General features: G+C 37.8%; 1 protein-coding gene across 1 annotated transcript; it reads right to left on the reverse strand.

The window, feature by feature from the left end:
• Window positions 1–13761: 13761 nt before the first annotated feature.
• Window positions 13762–14721, reverse strand: LOC149192472 (uncharacterized). The gene has a single exon (XM_089406936.1). The coding sequence runs from the start codon at window positions 14719–14721 to the stop codon at window positions 13762–13764; it is 960 nt and encodes a 319-aa protein (XP_089263062.1).
• Between the last annotated feature and the right edge of the window lie 2309 nt (window positions 14722–17030).

Consider the following 17030-nt stretch of genomic DNA (forward strand, 5'->3'; position numbering starts at 1 on the left):
GTTTACCAAATTGAAATCTCTCAGATATTTTGTGTACGACCAAAATTTGTTTTGGAAGGATGCAGGAGGAATATTGTTAAACTGCCTCATTGAAGAAGAAGCTGATAAGGTAATTGATGAGTTTCATAAAGGGGATTGTGGAGGACATCACTATTGGAAAGCCACTGCAAACAAGATCTTGAGAGCTGGCTATTTTTGGCCAACTATGTTTAGAGATATCTATAAAAAGATAGCCACATGCCATGAATGTCAAGTGTTTGAAGGAAAGAGAAAGCTTATGCCAATGCCCTTGGTTCCTATTTATGTTGAAGCACCTTTCCAGCAGTGGGGATTAGACTTTATAGGGGAAATACATCCTCCTTCATCAGGACAGCATCGCTGGATTCTCACAGCCACCGATTACTTTACAAAATGGATAGAGGCAATACCCACAAGGCAAGCAAATGATTCAGTGATTATTTCTTTCTTAGAAAACAATATATTATCAAGATTTGGTTGCCCAATCAAGATCATTACAGACAATGCTCAAGCTTTCAAGTCAAAAAGAATGATAAATTTTTGCCATCAGTATCATATCTCCCTTGGACATTCTACTGCTTATTATCCACAGGGAAATGGTTTGGCTGAGTCATCAAACAAAAGTCTTGTGAGAATCATTAAGAAGCTGCTGCAAGAAAATAAAAAAGCTTGGCATTTGAAACTGAAATATGCTTTGTGGGCTGACCAGATTTGCACAAAGAGGTCCATTGGAACATCACCATATGAGCTAGTATACGGAGCAGAGGCTATATTTCCAACATCCCTCGGAGTACCAGTAATGAAGCTGATTCAAGGACTAGAAGAAGAACCAAATGCTATACAACGAAGGATCAATCAGCTAATAGCTTTACAAGAGAAAAGAAATGAGGTGTTTGACAGTCATCAACAAAACCAGAACAGGATCAAGAGAGCATTTGACAAAAAGATCAAAGAAGTCACATTCCAGATTCATGATAAAGTCTTGAAATGGGAAGCTAGAATTGAGGAGAAAGGTAAACATGGTAAATTTGAAAGTTTGTGGAAAGGGCCATATCAAATTTCTGCTTTCCATGGGAATAACACCTACATTCTACAAGAGATTGATGGAACACCATATGCTGGAGGACCTGTTAATGGCAGGTTCCTAAAGCATTACAATTGATTGAATTTCTGCCAAGTATCTCACAAACATTGTATATAACCGTTTTATTAGTCTTTCTTTGTTGCAAATAAATGACAAGCTGAACAGGAAGCTCAAGCCCGAGGTGAAGGCTCACAAAGCTAGAAAGGGATGCTTGTCAACTCTGTTTAAGTTTTCATAAGTTGGACAAAGCACTGGACCTGCGAGTTCTTAGTGTACTACAGGAGCACACTATCCCAAGTGGAGCCATTGTTATCACTTAGAACTAAAAATTTGATGCATATAATTTTCTATCCTAGCCCGATGACAAAGGTCTGTGTTAGTTTAATTTAGTTTTAATTTCTTCCCTTAGAATTTGGAGTTTTAAAGAGTTTTTAACTCAAGTCATTCTCAACTCCCATTGGTCCTCCTCTACCCATCATTGTTTTGTAGCCACCGTGTCTTTTAGTAATTTCGCAGCACAATTCCAATGCAGCAGTTTCGCAGCGCAATCATGATTAAGCAGTTTCGCAGTGCATCATGATTAGGCAGTTTCGCAGCGCATCATTAAAATTTAAAACTAACAGCGCTGCGAAATCATGGATTCGTACTTCTGCAGCGAATCTTTCCCGAAATATCAAGTCCGTTAGGTGAGTCATCAGCCATGTCTTCTCATGTCAGTTCATATATCTCTCCTATCACGTTTTAACGCTCATTGCCATTATCACCACCATTAGATCTGTTGATACACATGTATTATCATTCCCAAGAAATTTCACCGTGCATAAGCCTTGATGGTGGCTGTAAGTCTTGCATGAATGATAAATCTGCAAGATTATGTCTTGAAAGGTTTTAAGCGGAAAGAGTCAAAATTCAAGCGAGGCTGATAATCAAGCGAGGCTGAATTCAAAAAGAAGCTGAATCACAATTCCAACCGGAGCTGGTAGTCTTTGTGTGCGAAGATTTGGAAGAATCCATGGAGAAAAAAGAGCATAGATCCGGTAAACCTCTAAGGACTGAACCCGAGGGCCTGGATATAACGCTGAGAGATGAAGGGGTGAAGAAAGTGTTTAAAAACGCCGGGTGCTGGAACTTTTGCAAAAAGCTACAAGGAGGACATGCACAGGTAACTAAAGAATTTGCGCTAAACTTCACTGGTTTGAATTCAAAGGTAGCTATGTTAGAAGTGCAGGTTTCTCCAGAGGTGATATCTGCTGTGACAGAGATCCCAAGGGGACAAGAGGAATGGTTCAAAAATTTCAAATTTGACATGAATCCTTGTAAGGAGTTTTTGAAGGACGCATATGTAAATGAAGATTTAAGTAGAGGAGTGCCCAGGAATTATGTCAAAGAACATTATGCTCTCTTACTCACCTGCATACAAAAATATTTGACTTGTGAAGGAAGGTATAACAAGGTTTATTCTTACCATTTCAAACTACTTTTGCATTTCACCGGGAAGGTCTCCATAGACTTACCGTTTTATCTCTTCCGTAGTTTGAGTAAGATGTGTGATAAAGTTCAGCTGAGAAAAGAGGATTCTGAAACCTCTTTGTTTCATCATGGTTTGATCAAGCTGCTGGTTTTAGATGGCCTCCAAAAGATAGACAGAGACTGGAATTCTTTTATTTTTATGGCTGGATTCCAAAGCAAGACTGGCCTCACTCCACAACCGGCCAGAGATTTTACAATAGCTGAGCTCCAAAAAGAAACAAGAGCTAAAAGGGTTCCAAAGCCACAACTAAGAAAACCAGTGAAGCCATTAATCATTCAAGATCAATCCCAGTAATCAACCAAGGAAAAAGCTCATGGTAAGAAGATTATACCTGAAACAAGCACATCTGAAGCAGTCTCAAGGGTAAGAACAAGAAGCCAGATAAATAAGGAAAAAGGTAAAGCTGTAGTAGTTGAAGACCCAGTGTCTAAGGCAAATTTGAATGATTTATTACAGGCCATTGAATTCGAGCAGTCTCTAACAGTCCAAATTGAATTGATGCAGTCAGAGCAAGAAGGTACCAAGAAATCCAAGGCTTCAAAAAGGCTTAAATTTGATGAGCCAGCTGAAGAATTCATTTTAAAACCTAGAAGACCTATGACAAGGAGATTCCAGCAAGTACAGGAAGCACTGCCGAGAATAGAGGAAACAGGGGAAGGAACACAAAAAGACACAGGCAGAACCTTTATTACAGTTAAAGAAAACAATATAGCAGCCTTGAAGAGCCAATTAGAGTCAGCCAAGTATGAGATTGCTAAATTGAAGAAGGATGTTAGAAAACATGCAGCCATACATGCAAAATATTATAAAACCCTATGGGAAGGGAATGAAGCTGTAGAAGCTCAGTTGAATTTAGTGGTCGATGGCCATGCACAATTTCACACCTGGACAGTACCAGCAATCAAAGAAGCCAGGTATATCAGAAGGATTAATATGCAACTGAGAGCTGGGAATAGAGCTATGAGGAAACAAATTGAAGATTTGAAGACACAACTAAGCCAGCTACCTGCTAAATGAGTTTTCTTTTCAAAAAAGGTTTTGTTTCAAATTTTTGACAAATTTGCTTAATCTTATTTTTCTGAAGAAATATAATCCCTGTTCAACATGTGGAAAGTCGAAGGGAGTTTTTTTTTGGCAATCAAATACTCGGTTGATAAAGATCTCGGGTCAAAGGCAAACTGTTTCAAATAACTCAGCAGTTTCGTAGCGCGCTACGAAACTGCTGAAGATGTTGTTTTTAACGCAAGTCAAGTAGTTTGAATTATAAGCGGGAATTTTGAAAGGGAAACGTCTAAAGGGTGTGCAAGACATCAGCTGGAGCGAACAACAGTCAATCAGGTCAAGACAGATTGATGTTTAAAAGGGTTGAATATTCAAATCCAATTTTGAATTTTTGTCATAAAGCTCCTTTATCACAGTTCAAAATATATCAAACGATTTGCCTGCAAGGAATTTTTGCCTGTACACATGTTCATCAAAAAAGCTTACAACGCATCAAGGAGGTGATAGTCCTCCACATCTTGGGTAATTAAAGGCTAAAGAACATGCTTCTGTGCATTCGAAGATTTTGGAAAAAACTGAAGTCGAGAAGCAAGGGTAACCTCCTAATATTTCTGAGCAGTTAAAAAGTTTCAACATCCAAGGTCAACATGGGACATTAAATACACATCTCAGCCATCTCAGCCAAACTGAAAGAGGACCAGGTGTCAAAGAACGAGGAGAAGCCATCATACATATAATATGGAGTTAGAGTCATAGTAGATTTAGAACTCTAAAAAAGCTCCAGTCAGCACTTTATTGTATTTATTAGTTAGTTAAATAGTTGATAGGTGTCATTAGAGGTAGTTATCAAATTCCCCTCATGCTGGAGGAGGAATCTCAATCAGTTAGAATAAGAATTCTATATATAGCTGAAACAACAATGTAAATGAGGTTGGAAAACTTTATGACAGAGCATTGTATTTGGCTTATGTGAAGACACAGTTTCAGTAATATAATTTGGCTTTACTTCTCAGGATTCATGAAGGATTTCTATGTTCAGAATGTGTGATCTTATCCTTTCCTTAATGTTTTTTACAGTTGTATAGATGTATAATCACTCAGAATTCACTGATTGTGCTCTGATTTCCTGTATGCATTTATAAACTGTGGTTCCCTATGAGTTATGTTCTGAATATTCAAATGCTGAATGCCCTGACTTCTATGTAAAGTCAAGATCATTGTTTATTGAGGTGTTGTTGACTCCATAGGCCCAATGGAAACTTGTTTAATGTTTTTCCAGCATCCATATTTGTCACAGTTATTTCACAAAGAGTTAGCCATCTTATCTTAATCAAAATCATTAACTCATCTAGAGAGAGCCCACTCAGGTTGAGGAGGCTAAGCCTCAGCCTAAAGTAGGTTTGAAATAGTTACTTAGAGTCAACCTGACCAGCAGCCTATCAGGGTCTGATTTTGAGATAACACTTGGTTTAAGTGCACGATACTTAATTCAAAATCGGACGCGATGAAGGTTTATTCAATTGGATTAAACCCTCGTTGAATTTCGGAAATCATGACTGTTCATTGGTTCATGATCAGATGATGATCGCATGGAGATGTGCATGCTGGTTAATGGCCTGAGTGGACCTGAGAAGTTTATGGACATGGGTTTATTTTATTTGCGGCCTGGTCTTATGCATTCAAAGTGGAACTGACGTTCGTTGGCAGGTTATGTGTTATTTCGTTGTTTGGTGATTAGTCAGGTTTTTATTGAAATCCACCAATGTAAAGGCTTCCGATGTAAGCGTGGGCCCATAACCCACAGGTCCACACTTTGATTTCAGGATGCAACTAAGGCTGCATCAAAGTGGTATCAGAGTAAGGAAAGGTTTCCTACGAGAAGAAAGAAGATTTTGTGTGCGAAAGAAGGAGGTACAGTTATGTTGAAGACTAGTGATTTTGTGGTCTTTAGAAGAAGGTGAGAAGATTGTAGTAACCTAGAGCATGGAGTGCTCCAATGGTTCAAAAAAGAGAGAACCAGAGAGATGCCAAAAGACTAAGCCAAGAGAGAAGCTTGGTGAGGTATCGTGTAGCACAGAAGACTGTTACTGCAAAGGTTTTGTTGCAGCTCACAGAAAGATCATGAAGGCAATTTCACTAAGGAGGTGGGTAGAATTGCTAAGGGATGAAGGAGAAGCATATGGCCAAGAGGTCATAAATTTTTGTACCTCGGGATTCTGATGCAGGAGAATCTAACCACCTTTAACCAAAATTCAAATTTTGAGCTATGAAAGAGGAAACGTGGACCATCATTGTAAAATGGGGCAAATTCTGTTAAAACAGAGTTAATTTGATGGAATTGATAAGTCTCTAGAAGACTTAATTTAATGTAATTATCTACCATGTAAGCGTATAGAGAGGTTTAGGGATTTGATTGAGCGATTGTGGGAGGAAATCGTGGATCTTAGATGATCCACGACTTTTGTAATTTCTTATATAAAGAGAGTCTGTGTTGTGAGAAAGGGGGAGATTGGATACAATGTAGTCGAAGGAGAACTTGTTACCTAAGGCTGAAATGCCTTAGAGTGTAATCTAATTATGTATAATATAAATATGTGTGTTATGTGGATTTCGTGTGTCTGTTTACCTATAGTTTAGATGTCTGTGTTGAAAGAGTGAAATTCAGTGTTGCAGGTTTATTGATCGACCATCGATCACTATCAGGATCGATGGCGATCCACTAATATACGATATCATGAGTGAGCTGTTGTATGGCAGAGATAACTTTGTGTTTAACACAATTTCACAAATAAACAAAATAGGTCAATAGAGGTGAGTCGACTGAATAGGACGACGGGAACCGTCAAATCAGTTTATATCGATGAATATTAATGGCGGAAGAAGAATGGTAGAGGAATAGATCTGGATCATCTAATTGATAGATCCATGATCTACAGTCATCGCATGGTTAAAAAGCATAGGTGTAAAAGGGAAGAGCGATTTCCCAAGGGTGGTAAGTGGATTCTCGCGTAGCCTCAAAACTGGAAGCGGTTTCCAGAAAATAGACCCGATGAAGTTATGAACCGAGATTTAATTGAGTTGAAGTCTGGAGATGATCATGTCGTCCGTTTAAAAGTGATCAGCTGCATATCGCGTGGTTTAAGTTCACGATACTTAATTTAAAATCAGACGAAATGAAGGTTTATTCAATGGGCTTAAACCCTTGTTGAATTCTGGCGATTGGGACCGTTCATTGGTTCATGATCAGACGGTGATCGCGTGGAGAAGTGCATTCTAGTTAATGGCCTGAGCGGACCTGAAAAGTTTATGGACGTGGGTTTATTTTATTTTGGGTCCAGTCTTGTGCGTTCGAAGTGGAACCGATGTTCGTTGGCGGGTTATGTGTTATTCCACTATTTGGTGATTGGTTGGGTTTTTGTTAAAATCCACCAATGTAAAGGCTTCCGATGTAAGTGTGGGCCCATAACCCACAGGTCTACGCTTTGATTTCGGGATGCAACTAAGGCTGCATCAAAGTGGTATTAGAGCAAGGAAAGGTTTCTTGCGAGAAGAAAGAATATTTTGTGTGCGAAAGAAGGAGGTACAATTATGTTGAAGACCGGTGAGCTTGTGGTCTTTAGAAGAAGGTGAGAAGATTGCAGCAACCTAGAGCATGGAGTGCTCCAATGGTTCACAAAAGAGAGAACTAGAGAGATGCCGAAAGACTAAGCCAAGAGAGAAGCTTGGTGAGGTATCGTGTAGTAGAGAAGATTGTTACTGCAGAGGTTTTGTTGCAGCTCACAAAAAGATCATGAAGGTAGTTCCACTAAGGAGGTGGGTAGAATTGCTAAGGGATGAAGGAGAAGCATATGACCAGGAGGTCATAAATTTTTGTACCTCAGAAGTCTGATGCAGGAGCATCTGACCACCTTTAACCAAAATTCAAATTTTGAGCTATGAAAGAGGAAACGTGGACCATCATTGTAAAATGGGGCAAATTCTGTTAAAACAGAGCTAATTTGATGGAATTGATAAGTCTCTAGAAGACTTAATTTAATGTAATTATCTGCCATGTAAGCGTATAGAGAGGTTTAGGGATTTGATTGAGCGATTGTGGGAGGAAATTGTGGATCTTAGATGATCCATGACTTTTGTAATTTCTTATATAAAGAGAGTCTATGTTGTGAGAAAGAGGGAGATTGGATACAATGTAGTCGAAGGAGAACTTGTTACCTAAGGCTGAAATGCCTTAGAGTGTAATCTAATTCTGTATAATATAAATATGTGTGTTATGTGGATTTCATGTGTCTGTTTACCTATAGTTTAGATGTCTGTGTTGAAAGAGTGAAATTCAGTGTTGCAGGTTTATTGATCGACCATCGATCACTATTAGGATCGATGGCGATCCACTGATATACGATATCATGAGTGAGTTGTTGTATGGCAAAGATAACTCTGTGTTTAACGCAATTTCACAAATACACGAAATAGGTCAATAGAGGTAAGTCGACTGAATAGGACGACGGGAACCATCAGATCAGTTTATATTGATGAATATTAATGGCGGAGGAATAGATCTGGATTGTCTAACTGATAGATCCATAGATCTATAGTCATCGCGTGGTTAAAAAGTGCAGGCGTTAAATGGAAGAGCGGTTTCCCAAGGGTGGTAAGTGAATTCTCGTGTAGCCTTAAAACTGGAAGCGGTTTCCAAAAAACAGACCTGATGAAGTTATGAATAAATATTATTTTAGTTGAAGTCCGGAGATGATCATGTCATCCGTTTAAAAGTGATCAGACACATATCATGTGGTTTAAGTGCACGATACTTAATTCAAAATCAAACTTGATGAAGGTTTATTCAATGGGCTTAAACCCTCGTTGAATTCCAGCGATCGGGACCGTTCATTGGTTCGTGATCAGAAAGTGATCACGTGGAGAAGTGCATGATGGTTAATGGCCTGAGCGGACCTGAGAAGTTTATGGACGTGGGTTTATTTTATTTAGGGTCTGGTCTTGTGCATTCGAAGTGGAATCGACGTTCATTGGCGAGTTATGTGTTATTCCGTTGTTTGGTGATTGGTCGGGTTTTTGTTAAAATCCACCAATGTAAAGGCTTCCAATGTAAGTGTGGGCCCATAACCCATAGGTTCATGCTTTGATTTCGTGATGCAGCTTTGCTGCATCACAAAACTTTGAAGTGAACTTGGCATCCCTACTTGAGATAATATTCTTGGGAACTCCATGCAATCTTATGATTTCCTTTATGAATATTTGTGCCACTTCACTGGTTTAATATGTGGATTTGACTACTACAAAATGATCCACCTTGCTTAACTTTTCAATCACCACCATAATGGCTTCATTTTGTTTGGAATTTCTTGGAAATTTAGTAGTGAATTCCATTAAGATCACTTCCCACTTCCATTTTGAAATGGGAATGGGTTGCAACAAGCCAGTTGGATGTTTGCATTCAACTTTCACTTGCTAGCATTCTATGCATCTGGTGATAAAATCAATCACTTCCTTCTTCAAATTAGGCCAATAATAAAACTTTTTTATGGCAGTGAGAGTCTTTTAGTATCTTGGGTAGCAGATATATGGTTTAGCATGGCACTCTCTCATGATAAGCCTCTTTAAGTCTTAGTTGTCACATAGGTGCTATTTTTGAATCTAATCACATCGTCATTTGTGAGGTGATATTCTTCATCCTTATCACCCTCGCTATCTTGTCATAGCCTTCATTTTTTTTGTTGATATTTCTCATCAAGTTGTCTAGCGCTTTTGATTTTCTCTACAAGTCTGGTCCCATAAGAAGTTATGTTTGCTAAATGATTCAATTGCACCCTCCTGCTGAGTGCATCTTCTACTCTGTTCTCATTCCCCTTTATATATCTAATTTCAAAATCTCACTGAGTGTGGCTAGCCATCGTGCTCCCCTTGCATTTAACTTGGGTTTTAAAAATAAATACTTCATCCCTCTGTGATAAATCATTAGGGTGAATTTTCTACTAATAAGGTAGTGTCTCCACAGTTTCAGCTCATGGATGATGTCAACTACTTCTAGATCTTGAGTCACATAATTCTTGTTATGTTCATTTAGCTTGCGGGACCCATAACATACCACTTGGGATTCTTGTATCAACACTCCGCTGAGTCCTTCCTTGCAAGCATCCATGCACACAATAAAACCCCTTTTAGGATCTGTTTTCCTTAACACTAGAGATTTGGTCAACAACTGCTTTAATTGATCAAAGCTTGCTACATAATCAATTGTCCATGCAAATTTATTTCTCTTCCTCTACAAGGAAGTGATTGGGTGGCCTATTCTAGAGAAGTTTTTGATGAATCTATTGGAATATACTTCCAAACCCATGAATCATCTAACATCAACCACGTTCTTTGGTGTTGGCCATTCCATGATACCTTTAATATTTTCTAGGTCAAATGCTACTCCTTCCCTTGAGACAACGTGTCCCAAGTAGTAAATTTATGATTGGAAGAAATTTCATTTACTAAGATTTGCATAATCTTACGCTCTCTTAGAAATTGCAATACTAGTACCAAATGCTCTTCGTGATCCTCCTTGGTCCTTGAATAAACGAAAATGTCACCCACAAAGACTATGACAAACTTATCCAAATAAGGACGCAATATGTAGTTCATAAGGCACATAAAGGTTGTACGTGCATTGGTAAGCCCAAAGGGCACTACCACAAATTCATAATGTCCATACCTCATCCTAAAGGTTGTTTATGGATGTCCTCTTCTATTATACAAACTTGATGATACTCGTATCTTAAGGAAATATTGGAGAAGACTATTGCTCCTCTCAGTTGGTCAAATAAATCATTTATCCATGGAAATGGATATCTGTTCTTGATAGTCACTTTATTTATTTGCTTGTAGTCTATGCATAATCTGAATGTACCATCCTTTTTATTCACGAATAGTATTGGTGCTCCCCAACGAGACACACTTGGCCTTATGTAGCCTTTTTCCAACATTTTCTTAAGTTGAAATTTCAACTCAGGCAAATCTGATGTACTCATTCTCTATGGTGCCTTGGATGCTAGAGCTACTCCTCGCGTCAATTTGATAGAGAAGTCTACCTGTCTGTGAGGAGTTAATCCAAGAACTTCCACTAGAAATACATCTATGTACTACTACAACAAAAAATATTGTTTCAGCAGTTCACTCTTCGTATATTCAACACCGCTAGTGGCTTTCTCATTGATGGAAACGTGTACAACAAACATATGGCATCCTTTCCTGCAACTTCCCTTAGCTTGCATGGTTGTGACCAGCCTTACTGATGTAGGCCTATGCTTCCCTTGTAATATTATCGTTTTTCCATGTTCATACTGGCACTCAATGGCTTTCTCAAAGCATTCAACCTTGGTTTTGTATGCATACAACCAATCCATGCCCAACAACATGTTGTACGCACCCAATGATAACATGTTGATATTTGTCACTATTGGAATTCCATTTAATTCAATTGGGAAAGCCTTCACCTAGTATTCAAACTTCTTCTTTGTTCCCATGGCTAATTGAACTAGCTAGGACTCCTCATGTGGCTCTTGGTTTAATTGACATCATCTTACAAGCTCATGGCTAACATAGCTATAATTAGAACTAGGGTCAATCAAAACAGAGATGGTTTGATTGAAAATATTACCTTCCATTTCTATTATGAAGGCTTGATAATCTTCCTTCTTATTGTCCAATATCTTGTAGATCCTAAGCATGCCATGTGCTTCATCTCTCATAGTCTCTGCTTCCTCTGCATTGTACAATTTTAGACCAACGTGCTTGTGTTGTGGGTAGTCCTTCCTTAAGTGATTTTGTCCACAAGACCAGCACTTGTATGGAACCTTTTCGTAACTCTTGGCTCCTTCTTGAGCTGAATGAATTTTTCCTTCAACATTGGGTCTTCATTGACCTTCTTGGGTAGCAGCGACTGTAGGCGACCCCTTAATCAATTTTTCCCTTTTTCGTTTAAATTTAGCACTACTCTTTGACTTCCATTTGAATTTAAATTTTGGCTTGCGGTTCAAATGGGTATAGTAGTGTTTTATCTTTTTGATGGCGTCATTCATTGTTTGAGGCTCATGGATCTCGATTTGATCTTTGAATTATAGAGGTAAGCTACCGATAAACCTCTGAACTTTTGCCTTCTCATCTTTAAGATACAACACAAATCTTGGCAACTCTAGGAACTTGGTGACATATTCTTCATCTGACATTTATCCCATTTTGAGCTCGTAGAATTATTTTCCTTACTGTCGCAATAACTATTTGATAAATTTTTCTCAAAAGAGTTTTTCAAGCTCATTCCAGTACAATCCCTCTTCAATTATGCCCTTGACATTCTTCAAATTTTCTCACCATATGTTTGTGATGGGCCTCCAAATTAGATACAAATTAAGGCCCATATGACCATCCTTAAGCACATTAAACTTATCTTTTTTCATTGAATGACATATTTTTAGCTTTAATATGTTCATTAGGAAGGTTTAAAGTTAATTTCATATTATGTGCGTAATATTATTTATTTTTGTAAAATATTGTGAGAATATTGGACAAATTATGAAGATTCGGAGGATCACATAATTTAGGGACTTGCTCCCTGCTACAAGATGGACCAAGATTGGATAATAAAAGGACAATATATTATGAAATTATTGAATAGATTATGGAGCTCCAGTGATTGAGAAAATCTAGGAATGTGCTCCTTGCCATTTAATGAAGATTCCTAGTGCTAGGAACCATATCCACTTTTTCAGGGATGTTGGAGGGGAAATCTGCCTCCTTTCAAGAAGGATGCTTCCCCATCTATTTGTATAAGTACAAATTCAATTTTTTCTCTAGTGGCATGTATTACTTAGTCTTATTGTGGAGAAAACTTGTTATTTAGTAGCTTTACTTTCATTTCTGGCAGGGATGTACTTGGATTGAATCATATAATGAAGTTTAGTGTCATTTTCAGATTCTAAGGCTTGGTTTCCTTCATAGGAATCTATTATCCTTGGGCTTTACCATTGCAAGAGCCCCAAATCCCTGTTGTGTAATCTCTTTATCTTCTTTGAATGTCTTGTTCACTTGCCTTTCTTATTCTTACATTTTCCTGCACTTGGTATCCATGCTTCATTTGATGTAGGTTATATTGGTTAAATGGTTGAAGTGAGTTTTTTTTAAGGTTATTTATGAAGTTTCAAGAATGATTCATCTTTAGAACAAAATTTCAAAGTCATATCCATGATTGACCTACTTGGATTGGTTTACTAGTTCACAATTTCGGAATTTCTGGAAGTATCCCGTAGCAAAACAATAGTAAATTTCTACTATTTTTTAGCATGTGTTAACGAATATTTTTTGAGTTTATTCCACTTGGATTGATTACTAAAAAAATTCTACTTAATAATTTTTTTTACCCGATAGCATTTTCACTTGATCAGGTTAGGCATTTGGTAGGTTAACTAGCCCACTAGTTCTAGAATTTCTATTTTTAGAGTAGTAATTTTCTACTATTTTTTAGCACATATTAACAAGGGTATTTTTGAATGATTCCAATTGTATTGGAGTCTTAGGACATCATAATTAATACATTTTACCACCCCATATAATTTTCATTTGATTTTCTTGGTCATTTCGCAAGTTAACACGAGCAATAAACATCTTTTTTTTTTTTCCAAAGAAAAAATTGAACTTTTTATAACAAAATAAAAAGTTAGATAGTATATGCTGAAGCATTCAGTTTGCTGTATGATTTGAAAATCATAGAGCTCTATAGGAAGTGACTACCCATCCTGTCCAAAACCATGAGTAAAAAGATAGCCCACTGTTCTGAAAACGTGGACCTCCTCGTATCGAGGAAAACAACCCCCGTCTCCAGCTCAAGCAAAACAGTTTATAATAGTTTTAACATAAAGTTTGAGCGTCTCCATGGAAAGGTAAAAATAATGCATCTACTTCCGGGTCTCCTCATCGAGGAAAACAACCCAAACAGGAAGTAGAAACATAAGTCAAGCAACAACTGAGAACAGTTAATATAATAAACAGCTACAAAAAGATAAACATCATGATAACAGCTGTAAACAAAATTAGGCTTTGCAGAGCCTGAAGAGTCCAAAGTGAAAACTGACTATGAGTAAGGAGGCTGATCCGACACATGGATCTCTCCTTGGTCCTCCTCCACTATTCTCCAACAGCCCATATCTTGTTGCAGACCCTCTTTAGAAAGCCTGTCTGCTGTATCATTGCGTTCCCTGTAGATGTGGCAGAGAGAAAAGACATTAAAGGAATGCTTTAACTGTTGTGTCTCTTCTAATAAAGGTAATAAGATATAGTTTTGACATCTGCTTTGCCCATTGAACCATTTAATAACATTCATAGAGTCCCCAAAGATCTGAACTATGAAGATGTTCCTGTGAATAAGCCAGCATAAAAGCAATTTTAGAGCAGACAACTCAGAAAAATTATTTGTACCAGTGCCTAGACCCACAGAGGCTTTCAGGCACTGGTTTTGGTTTATATGAATAACCAGCCCTGCTCCTATTCTGTTGTTTTGGGATGCCCCATCGAAGTAAGCCCATGGAATACCGTCCTTAATTTGTTCCTCACTAACTTGTCTGGGCATCTTCTCAGCAACAGGTTCGGGAATATTTGTGTAAATAGAAGTACATTGAATTGCAATAGCCTCAAAAGGGGTGTCCTTATCCAAAAAAATGCTCCTATTCCTGGCTATCCAGATGCCCCATGCGATGATGGGAGGTAAATTCTGCAAGTTCCCCTTCGGGTATAGATGCCACCAATTATGCCAAACATCTGAAAATATTTCCCCTTCCCAGACTACATTCTTCTGGATGAGCTTCCCAACCTCCTGCCACACTCTTTTAACAACAGGACAATCTATAAATAGATGCCTAATTGTTTCAGAATCATTTTTACAAAGCGGGCATCTCCCCGGTCCTGAATTATATTTGGCTTGAAGGATGTCCCATGTTGGAACCTTTCGCTTGAGAATACACCAGAAGAAAAGTCTGGCTTTAGCAGGGCATTTTAGCTTCCACAAGTGCTGGCCCACCATTCTAGATTCCCCCATCCTTTCTTTGACATAAGGAATTTATACCCAAATTTTGGGGAATAGGACCCAGATTCTGCATGGGCCCACACCAGTTGATCCGGTCTATCTCTCAATCTCACATTTGACCTGGAAAGTTCTAGGGTATAGGCCTTCCAATCATTCCACCATTGGGGCAGAAGATCCAACTCCTCTCCTGAAAGCCACGCTTGGCCCCATATTGTTGAGTGACCATGTTTCTTTATCTGATTGAGGAAATAAATTCCTTTGGAGTCGAGATGCCTGATAGAGCAATAAACATCTTGTAGTAATTTGTTTTCGAGATCTTCCTTTGCCCAAATTCACTCCAAATTCATGGTAGAAGTAGATTTATAGCCTATGAATGCTTTGAGATCAATTTTTTTGAGATGAGGCTTAGTTAGGTCGCTATTTATATCTTACATTGCTTGCTTCTTGAATGTTGACTTCTGCAATTAGTTTAGATTTCCTTTCTGCAATTTACTTTATGCAAACTGTGATTTCCTTCTTGTAAGAGTAATCTAGGACTTTCCTTTCCTGCAAAATAGAATAGAATTCCTTAATATCATTTCCCTTCCAACAAAATAGATTAGATTTACGTATTTGTCATTATGCTTTACATTTTTGCAAATATAATAGATTTCTTTTCTGCCATTTATTTTTGAGCAAAAGTAGAATAGGTTTTCTTATGGTTATTTACCTTTTACAACTTAGGATTGGCGGCTTACCTAGATCTTTGCTCCTTTGAAGTTTCTTCATTGCCTTCTTTCACTTGCATCAAAGTGAGTCAGAATAAAAGAAGAAGGTGTCTATTGCACATACAATGTTGACCCCTCTTAAGTTTTTACGAACCTCAGGTTGATAATTTAAGTTGGTAGCCTCAGGGGTTGCATCATTCTTGTTGCAATACTGGGGCTCATCACTTTTTGGCACCATTTATGGGGATGGTATCAAAGCAAGCACTCTCTTATTCTTGGAATGATTCCCTCCTCTTTTTTTTCTTGCAAAAACAAAAAATTGCATCAGGCATCTTTCATTGCATTGCATTAGCATTCTCATTCAAAAAAATATTTATAAGAACAAAAAAATATTTCTTCAACATCACAAACCCCCCCACTTGATCATGTGCAGATAGAAGAAGAATATGTGGCAGAGAATTTAGAAGCAGGCATGGAACAACCATACTTTGTCAACTTATATTAGAAAGATATGAACTACCCCTCCTCTTTCAATACAAGCTATAATGAAAAATTTCAACCTTGGTATCCACCTAACACCTCACCTTGGTATCCATGGTCTTATCCTTCCTAATGGGGTGATCCATATTCATGGTCTTATCCTCCTCAATATGTCATTCCTCCTTTTCATCCATATCAACACCAACCTCCTCAATGGGGTGACTCATATTTCCCTCAATATCCTCGATACCAAACTCAATTATTTCTATCCCATCCACCTCCACCATAAACACAGTGACACACCCTCAACCACAACCATTTCAAAGACCTACTCCCACTCAACTACATGCAAAACCATTTCCAAACCCAAGAAATAAAGTAACTAAGCCCACTTACAATGCTAAGATACAAAATATGCAAACAAATCCTCTTGATCCAAATGATATTCATCTTGGATCGAAAAGAATATTAAGAAGAGAATATCTTGATCCTATTAAAGAACAACAATAAGAAGAAGAATATCTAGAGGAGAATAAAGAATCATGTACTAAATTTGACGGAGAGCATCCATTGGAACCTGAGATCAAGGAATTTATACTATGCCTTCAAGAGACCAACCAAAAAATAGTAGAAGATTTGAATGACATGGAAGAAGAAGTCATGAAGAATGATCCAGATGAACAAGTGAACTAGGGGCATCAAAGCTATATTGAGATTTGGTTCCAGAAAATAAACAAATGGAGCATCACTCTCTTATCGAACAATGCTTAATATCATCAAAGTCAAAGCAATTGGTCTCTCATATTCAGGTACATGTCAAAGCATATATTTCGAGCCTACACATGAGTTTATCTGTCATATTGTTAAGCACATGGCTCCATTGTAAGTATTCCTATACTTGAAATATATTTTATTTTTTTAAGTAAAGTAGGACAGAGCAATAAAAAAAAGGAAAAAGAGAAAAAATAAGAGGAAAAAAAAATCGGAACAATGATTGAAAACCTCCATGAGGCAATCAATGGGTTGAAAAAAAGAGAAAAAGAGAAAAAGGAAAAAAGATCTTAGATGAAAACCTCCTTTGAGGCGCCTAGGCAGACCTGCTAGTTGAAAACCTCATTGAGGCAGCTAGTAGGC

This window comes from Pinus tabuliformis, chromosome 2_2 (genome assembly GCF_031772625.1).
Source record: "Pinus tabuliformis cultivar Carrire ecotype Pingquan chromosome 2_2, CPIR1, whole genome shotgun sequence".
Classification (NCBI taxonomy): domain Eukaryota; kingdom Viridiplantae; phylum Streptophyta; class Pinopsida; order Pinales; family Pinaceae; genus Pinus; species Pinus tabuliformis.

Coding starts and splice junctions, on each gene's coding strand:
- LOC149192472 (XM_089406936.1), bottom strand. CDS start 14,721: ATGGGGGAATCTAGAATGGTGGGCCAGCACTTGTGGAAGCTAAAATGC.